At 35.2% G+C, this 9,396-nt stretch overlaps 2 protein-coding genes across 2 annotated transcripts; one reads left to right on the plus strand and one right to left on the minus strand.

Annotated features, from left to right (window-relative positions):
- The first annotated feature begins 436 nt into the window (after positions 1-436).
- On the plus strand, positions 437-3,646 carry LOC112018346 (nicotinamidase 1). Its single transcript, XM_065760829.1, has 5 exons — positions 437-690; positions 1,198-1,381; positions 1,520-1,653; positions 1,809-1,994; positions 3,377-3,646. The coding sequence occupies exons 1-5, from the start codon at positions 550-552 to the stop codon at positions 3,455-3,457; spliced, it is 726 nt and encodes a 241-aa protein (XP_065616901.1). The 5' UTR covers positions 437-549; the 3' UTR covers positions 3,458-3,646.
- A 1,280-nt stretch (positions 3,647-4,926) lies between these two features.
- On the minus strand, positions 4,927-9,396 carry LOC112018063 (protein NETWORKED 2D). The gene is made up of 2 exons (XM_024050574.2): positions 9,005-9,396; positions 4,927-8,085 (listed from the first exon to the last, which is right to left on the minus strand). The coding sequence occupies exons 1-2, from the start codon at positions 9,096-9,098 to the stop codon at positions 5,036-5,038; spliced, it is 3,144 nt and encodes a 1,047-aa protein (XP_023906342.2). The 5' UTR covers positions 9,099-9,396; the 3' UTR covers positions 4,927-5,035.

Genomic DNA, 9,396 nt, shown 5'->3' on the forward strand with positions numbered 1-9,396 from the left:
CATTAGCTCTTATAAAAATAAAAATAAAATTCATTAGTGTGACACACTTCTTTTTCTCTTCTCCACAGGCACATCAAATTAAAAAAAATTAATTTAATAACCTATGCCAGGATGAAATATCAGTTGTACATTTTTTTTTTTCTTCCTTTTTTGTCTCTATCGACAACATAGTAAGATACTTCACTTTGAAGTGCGCCATACCTGTTTTTTTTTCTAAGCCACGCACACATTTTGCGTAGTCATCACTCACCCCCATGGACCCCAGCTTCTTCTAGACTTCTTCTACCAATCAAATCCAAATGGGTTCCACAAAATAATGGAGAATCCAACGGCTCTAGCAATTTTACTGGCATTTCGGAATTGTTTGTTTCCAACCATTAAGTGTACTTCTTATTCTTCTCTCTTTTACAGCACAGTCCAAGTATGCAGCCATTGGTCAAAGCCGAAACAGTATTTCCCCAGATAATAATATACTAAAACAAATAGAGAGTCCGGCTCTTTTTAGATTGAAAACTGATCAGATAGCCACGATAAAAAAAGAGGGAGAAAATGGTTTCGTCAACAGTAGAGTTGTTGAAGGAGGAGCTTCCAGTGAATCAAGAATCTCTGGTTTTGTCTGAGGATGTCAAGACTGGCCTCGTCCTTGTCGATATCGTTAATGGCTTTTGCACCGTCGGCTCTGGCAATTTGGTAATTTACAGGCTTTGATTTCAATTATGACAACAATACAGTCAAGTCAGTCCCAAACATCACATGATACCTCGTTCTTAATTTCATTAACAACCCTTTTTTGAGTTTGCTTTGTCTTGTCGAGATGTTCAATATCATGAGAAAACTAATACTACATGCGTTGTTTAGATCTTCTTGTCGTTTTCGGTTTTTTTTTTTTGAAGTTTATGTTATTGTTTCTTGCGGTTTTAATTTCAATTGGTCTTTTCTGTTGGAAAATTACAATTCCTATAGTTTGGTTTTTTTTTTTTAAGAAAAAAGAAAAAGAAAAAGAAAGAACTCTTTTTTTACCCCAAGAAGACAGCAAAAAGAATAAGATGAAGAACAATCTTTACTTTTACTGGCCATTTATATATTTTTCCTGTGCTTATATCTATGGTGGGATGGTTTTACATTCTTAATATTTGACTTGGTACTCGTAGGATGTATTATGCAAATATAATTGTGTGGAATTGAATTTTTGTATAGGCTCCAACACAACCTGATGAACAAATTTCTGGGATGGTGGATGAGTCTGTGAAACTTGCCAGAGTTTTCTGTGAGAAGAAATGGCCTATTTTTGCTTTCCTTGATTCCCATCACCCAGATATTCCTGAACCTCCATATCCACCTCATTGTATAGCCGGAACACATGAGTCCAAACTGGTTCCTGGTACTTGATTTTCGCTCTCTTTTTTTCCCATCCCTATCATTAGCTATTATACTTTCTGTTTTAGCTGAACATATTTGCATTGCCTTGAACGGTTTACAAATTTCCTTACTCATTTTGCTTTCTTACTATAATCTGCAGCCCTGCAATGGTTAGAGAATGAACCAAATGCAACACTTAGATGCAAAGATTGCATTGATGGGTTTCTCGGTTCAATTGAAAAAGATGGCTCCAATTTGTTTATAGATTGGGTGAGAAATAACCAGATAAAAAAGGTAGGCTTTTCCTGTTCCCACAAAAAGATCATCTGCTTTGATTGAATAGTTTGAATGATTATTAAAGGGAATTTGTGGTGTGTATATGAGCTTTAATACTTTCAATTAATAGTGCGACGATTAAACTAATTTTGTCACTTTTCTTGTTTGTTGAGATTTTGGTGGTAGGGATATGCACCGATGTATGTGTGCTGGATTTTGTGTGTTCAACATTGTCTGCAAGAAATCGGGGTTTACTTGTTCCTTTGGAGGATGTGATTGTGTACTCGAATGGATGTGCCACTTTTGATCTTCCGATTCATGTTGCCAAAACAATGAAGGATGCTATTGCTCATCCACAGGTAGTTTGACTTACATAATTATCTTTTGGCTTGCAGTAAACTTTTGAGTTTCTTTTAAATCCTTATAACTATTCAACTTTGTATGTGGAGGACCCTAGTTACTTGGATCTCAGAGTAAATGTTTACTGTAAGGCCTAGGAATTTCTGTATGTTTAGTAAAGCACTTACATAAAAAGACAATCTAATCTATATATTCAATGAGGAAGGAAATAATAGTTTTATAAAGAAACAAGTTGCTGCATGACATATATTTTATTCACAGCGGGTCCCAAGCCAAAAAAAGAATGGGGGTTGCAGTTGATTGATGCCCAACTTATAATTTAGTCACTTTATTATAAATGAATCACTACAAATACAAGTTGGGTTGTCCCTTAATATATTTGACCACCTTGATTAATTTGTAGAGGATCCATAGCATATCTCAATGTTTTGGGACTAAGGTGTGGTTGTCTTTATTGTTGTTATGTACAACTATTTCTGTATCTATGTGTATTGTTATCTTTCTTTTCATTGCTTAGATATAGAATGCAAACAGGAACTTGAAATTCACCACTGTAATAATGGTTATCTTGGCCTGTAAGTAAACTATCCACTAAATGATAGTTAAACCATGCAGTTTGATGCAATTGATGAAGTTAAACCTGGATATTATCATGCCTCAGTTGTTGAACCTTCTTTGCAATTGATCATATTCTTGTTGCTTAGCCACCAAACAGGGGAAAAAAAAGATGGTTATATTGATGTTATTGTTTTGAGATTCTACATACAACCTTTGCAACACTGGTAAACTAAATTACAAGTGCTGGAGAGCTGTTCAGATAAGCTTGCATCAAGGGTTGGCATCAAGTTCTCTCCCTACCTCCGTGTTTACTCTATGGTTTAGGTTGCAGAAAATTTTAAGAAAAATGTGGTTCCTTTGATACAAGTAGCTTTATTTTTGTTCTGTCGATGAGACTTATAGTTGGGCTATTTCTAGGCACAACCTTTAGGAGATGCTATAGATCAAAATATTTTTGATAGGCAGGGGGACATATTAGAGATTGAACACAACATAATATTAGCTGTTAGAATAATAGTAAAAATTGGTTTCTTTGGATTGCTAGTCAGAAAAAAGATAGATTTTGATGGTAATGACTGCTATGGACCCGCCTGAAGTGTTGTAGTGGTTAGAAGAATATGTGATTAAAGAATTATTTCAAAAATAGACGTTTCTTCCTTTTGTGGTTGAACTTTGCAATCTCTTGTTCAGTCTGGGTAACTATAATGTAGAGGTGCATAATTTCGAGTGATTTAGATTCAATTGTCAGTTTCAAAACTTAAACCTGACCTTCTTATGTATTTTATGAGATCCTTCTTGATTGTCGTTTTGTTTGTCACGGCAGGAGCTCATGCATCACATAGGGCTTTACATTGCCAAGGGAAGGGGAGCCAAGGTGGTATCAGAAGTATCATTTGGTGCATGAGAGAGTCATGATGTTGACATGAAATTGTATGGATTTAAGGGCCCGTTTGGCAACGTTGTTCTAGTAACGTTATTTGTATTTTTTTGAAATACGTGTGAGTGAAAAAGTATGTGAAAATACATATAATGTTATTTAAAAACTAAAAAATGTTGCTTAAAATGCCATACTAAACAGCCCTTAAGTTTTTCATTTGGAATGATTTCCAACAATATTTCCTTAATAATTAACATTAAACTAAATAGAAAATTCCTCTCAAAAATAGCATTTGGTGAAGCCGTTGATTCCTCAAAGTGTGTAAATCGTTATTTCTAACTTTACGGCCTTAAACAAGTGGGGGAAAAATCCAACTATTATTTCCTACTCATTTTTGATAATTAGTTAGTGCATGATGCATCGCCTCTAGTGACAACTTTATTTCGTACTCCTTTTACTAAAAAAAAAAAAAAAATCTAAGTATCTATAAATAGATTAGTGACAACTGTTATCCAGTTAATTTTAGTATTTTACTACAAAAGGATCAATATCCTTCACTCAAATTTTATTATATATATCCAAAAGAAAAAAAAAAATCAAGAAATATATACCTAATTTGATCAAATAAGAAAAAGCTCAACTCGGGCTTCTTCATGATTTTTTTTTCCTCTTTTGGCTTAGGTGTATTTCTTATGTTATAAGAAACGGTATGTTGCATATGCTTGTACAAGAAATTTAAATCATACAAAAAGTATTTGATGAATAATATATGTGATCAACATACCTTGGTTTTAGTTGTTTCTAGACTTAATAACTAGAAGGAATTTGTTTTTGTAGTTTCTCAAAAAAAAAAAAAAAAAAAAAAAAAAAAAAAAAAAAAAAAAAAAAAAAAAAAAAATCAAGAAATATATACCTAATTTGATCAAATAAGAAAAAGCTCAACTCGGGCTTCTTCATGATTTTTTTTTCCTCTTTTGGCTTAGGTGTATTTCTTATGTTATAAGAAACGGTATGTTGCATATGCTTGTACAAGAAATTTAAATCATACAAAAAGTATTTGATGAATAATATATGTGATCAACATACCTTGGTTTTAGTTGTTTCTAGACTTAATAACTACAAAAAAAAAAAAAAAAAAAAAAAAAAAAAGAAAAAAAAAAAAAGAAGAAAAAAAGAAGAAAGAACTAGAAGGAACTTGTTTAGTGAACCAAGGTCAATGGGAAGGCTTCCTTAATTACTATTTGCTACTCAACGAAACTTCTTTTTCTTATTTGATCGATTCAAGTAATGTGATTTCTTTTACCAAATTTTTAAAATTACTCACTTATTAACCTCAATAAGAGAAATCAACCTCGGAAAATTAAAATTTTGCTTAAAATTCCATCAAAATTCCTTATCCAAAAAATACTTAATAGGAATGTTCTCTATCGTTTTGATGTTACAGACTAAACATGTAAAGCACACATAAAGCGTGCTTTCACCGATTCCAAATCAAAAGAAACAAAGAAATCCTTTATCTATTGTCAATAATACTTATAAAATTAAAAGGAAAAAAAATGGAAAGAAAAAGAACTTCTCAAACAAATATAAACGAATTAGAACAATTTACACATTGTGTTCTGCTCTCATACCAGGGTATTTCTTATTCATTGCTGGGGTCATGCAGGAAAAGATTGATGGCTTTTGTTTCTTTTGTTTCACACCAAAGATAAATGACCGCAAAGGAACCCGGTTCCTACTATTCTCTGTGTGTCTCAGCAGAGGATTTGATTGCTTCCTTGATCCAGCAAGCCCGAATTCCTCGTTCAACTTTACCAAAGTCCTCTCAAGTTCAAGTTGGAGTGTAGTCACATGATCCAAACCTGCTTGCAATTCATCTGCAACCCTGTTATTCTCTTGTTTCATGTTCAATACCTCACCTTGGAACTTTGCAGCTTGATAGCTTGTAAACTTGAACTCGTCTTCTTCTGCGCTTTCCTTCAAAGCTGTTGTGATTTCTTCTTGAATGTTGCACAAAGATGAAAATCTGCAATGTAGTTCATCTTTGAGTACTGCACATTGCTCCAGCCACAAAATTAGTTCAGTCTGTATTTCTCTCATGTGTTTGTAGATTGGCCGTGCATCTGATTTCAGAGAATATCTTGCTGAACTTGCCTCTAGCTTCTTTCCTTTCTCCTCAAGCTTCAATATCTCAGCTTGTAAATCTTGGATTCCAGTCTCGAATTTCTGTATCTGATGGAATGAGGTGCTGAATTTTAACCAGAAATCCAAGTTCTCCTCCAGCAGTTCATCAATGTTCATTCGGAGTTTTTCTTCAATTGCTGACATAGTTTCAGGAGGTTGGTCAAGTAGAGTCAACTTGAAGTTGTCTTTCTCTCTTACCAGAGTTGTTAAACCAGTTCCTGCTTTAGGTTCAAAACTTAGATCATCCAACAAATTAGCCTTCTGCAGAAAGTCCGAGGCTTTGGAGTCTTCTGAATCCTTATTTTCATCCAAACATTTCAGCAGAATGTTTACTTTCTGACGTAATGATTTAATCTCTTCATCCTTCATTGCATTAGAACTCTTTAATTCCTTTAGCTGCATTGACGTGTCAAAACTGTTGTCTTGTGATTTCTTCTCCACTTCACTAAGCTTTTTCTTCACATCCTTGTAACTGCGGAGAGTTGTGGTGTACTCTGTTAGAAGCATTTTTTCTCTTTCTTCCAAGCCATTCAAGAACATTTTCTTCCAGTCTGGTTCATCCTCTTGGCCTTTTTCCTGTTCCTTTGGTTTAACAGTAAGAAGATTATCCACATTCTGTGATGAAGTCTGTTTATCATCTTTGTGCTGCGATATCAAGTCCTGCCCTTTCACTGATAGATTATCCGGGTCATTATTTGCCCAGGATTGATACACATCTTCATTTTTAGCAGAAGTGCTGAGAGCATTGTCAGCTTTTGGAGAACCCTCACCAGGATTCAATGGATCATCTTTGTGCTGCAATATCAAGTCCTGACCTTTCACTGATAGATTATCCGGGTCATTATTTGCCTGGGATTGATATACATCTTCATCTTCAGCAGAAGTACTGAGAGCATTGTCAGATTTTGCAGAACCCTCACTAGGATTCAATGGATTCTCTTGTTCTATCAACCCATTTTGTAATCTTATTTCAGCTGGAGATCCCTCTTCTGTTTGTAATGGACCTGCGACATTGAGCTCTTCATCTGGCTTCAAATCCTGCAGTTTCTTGGAACCATCATGAGGATTCAGTGCTTCTATTAGTGCTTCAGACTCTTTCTGCAATTTGACTTCACTTAGAAATTCCTTTTCCTTTTGTGATGAACCTCTCAACTCAAGCTCCTCATCAGGCTTCACGCTTTGCAATTTCTCAGTAAGGTGATTGAGATTTAAACGTGCTTCAGTGAAATGTGTCTGGAGATTGTTATTCTGGTTTTCAAAACTATGGTCTAGGTCCTGAACTGTGTGAAGCTTTTCTTCCATTTCCTTCAGCTTGTAGCTCGAATTGTTTGAACCATCAATAAGCATTGCCTTATCATCTTCCAAATTTCGAATTTGTGCTTGAAGTTCATCAGTTTCTGTTCTTAATCTCTTTACAAGAACAGTCTGTGATGAAACCGCAGTTTCTAAGCTAACCACTTTATTCACAAGCTCATCTATCTTCTCTGCCATCTCTGTCACAGTGAGAGATGCATTGGACCCAACCTCAAAGTGTTCCTTGATCTTCTCACGTAACACCTCCAATTCTTTTCTCTCTTGTGTCACACTGCCGACTTCTTGGTCTAAGCTTGTTAACTCTTCAATTTTCATAGACCTATCTCTGGCATGTGGCTTTTGCTGACTAGTCTGATCACCATGAAACGCACCTTTGAGACTCTCAAACTTCTCCCTGGCATCCTTTATCCTTTGGGACTCAACTCTTGCTTCCTTAGTGGATTTCTCCTGTTTCTCCTGCAACTGAGCCAATGTCTCCACGCATGATTTTAAAGCTGCTTCTGCCATCAATTTCCGAGCCTCATCATCTTCGATAACCATGCCCTCACCGAATTCATCTTGCAAACTGAAAACTCTCTCTTGCATTTCCTTAATCTGATTCTCAATTTCCCAGTATTTTGCTAGCCCATTCTCATAAGAGCTCTTTACAAACTCTTTCTCCGTTTGTAGAGTCAGAATTTGTTTCTGAATTTTGTCGATCTCTTGAAGTGCCTCGGCTTTGTTCAAACCAGATTTAGCAACCGTAGTAGTAGTAGTAGCAGCTGCAGTTTTGAATGTCTTCCTATGTTGCAATTTCTTTGTAGCTGACGTAACGATGCTCTTTAAATCGTTGGTTGGAACCTTTGGAACAACTGGAATATTTGATTTTGGAACCTCTGGAGTCTTTTTTTGGAATCTTGGTGTGGTATCTTCTTCTTCTTCATCCATTGCAAGCTCAACCTGTTCTGGAAAAACAGAAGCAATGGTGGTGTTGGCATTTTGTAGCTCTGTTGATATGTGGTCATACCTTTCAGCTAGAGCTCTATAAGCTCGATATGATTCTTCCACAAAGTGTATGATCTCTGGCCTCTTTTTGTAGTACATTTCTGCTCTCTTGGCAAAGGAGTCTCCATCCTCTTCGATGAGTTTAAGCACGATTTGCACCTTTTCCCCCATATCTGCAATTCCATAAAATTTATTAGCTCATCAGGCACAAACTATTTTGATACTGTGAATGTTAGAACTTTTTGTTCGCAGATGAAGGTGTTTCAATTTCTACATCAATTTCAGCTTTCATTGTAGTGGAAACAATATTCTACCAATTAATTTATAAAATTAAAAGTTTTAAACAAAAAAATAAAATTCAGTTTGTCTATTTTAAGGATAAGAAGTCACATCTAAGTAGTATCAATGTAGTAGCTAGGTAAAACCCTCGCACGTTTGTTTGAATTTCATAAAATTTGTACTCCAATAAACAACAGGAACAACAATGGTAGGATGCAGAGTGATCAAATGTTGTACAAAGGAATATAGGGAGCGGATTCAGATTTCAGATTGATCCAAAGGTTGGAGATCCGGATTGAATCAGAGCCGAGGCATGTAAATGTTCAATCCAAATCTTATGAATAGAGACTTTAATTTACAGCAAACCTTAATTAATTTCCAGACCCTTTTTTAGTTGGCATATGACAAACTTACATATGTATCCGGTAGATCATGAACACAAGATCTCACCCTCCACCTTACTCTTACAAACGAAGAAGGTGCCATTTCACATAGAGGTCATCAGTGGCAATTAAATTCCAGACCAATAAAATGAACACCATATCTAACATAAACACCTAAACACTTTTTTTGAGATGATTCCCAGAAAAGAACCTTAATCGAATTATGAATATGGCAGTAACATGGGAATCCAGATTCAATGTATCAGTTATCAAAAACCCATGTCACTGCAGATAACATTTTTTCCACTGCGTTATACAAGAATTCAATGCTCAAACTACAATGCCACCTCAAACCCAAAAAAAAAAAAAAACCAAATATGAATTCTTTCTAAGGAATATTACATAATTTTGAAGGGAAAAAAAAAGGTACCTTGAAGGTTTTGCTCCAACCATTTTGATTGCTTAGTCCTGATATGGCTTGCCCACCACCATGAATATGCATTGCTTGCAGCTCTCTGTAACATTTTTCTTTTTCTGGATTTTCTTCTTCTTCTTCTTCTTCTCTCTCTTTGTATATTTGTGTATCTCTCTATGCAAGAAGAGAACACATGAAACCAAATAGAGATGACAAAATAAAAAGAAAGAAAAAAAAGAAAAAAAGAAAGGTTTAGATTTATAAAGACAGAGAGAAGGTGGGGAAGAAATGAGAGAGAGGAAAAATATATGCTGGAAGGGAATATGTCAACAGAACACAACACAGCTTTGTGTGTTTTCAAGTTTTTGGTAGTTTAAAAGTTATGGGATCATGGAGGGGAGCAAACT

This window comes from Quercus suber, unplaced genomic scaffold (genome assembly GCF_002906115.3).
Source record: "Quercus suber isolate HL8 unplaced genomic scaffold, Cork oak 2.0 scaffold_383, whole genome shotgun sequence".
In the NCBI taxonomy this organism is placed as follows: domain Eukaryota; kingdom Viridiplantae; phylum Streptophyta; class Magnoliopsida; order Fagales; family Fagaceae; genus Quercus; species Quercus suber.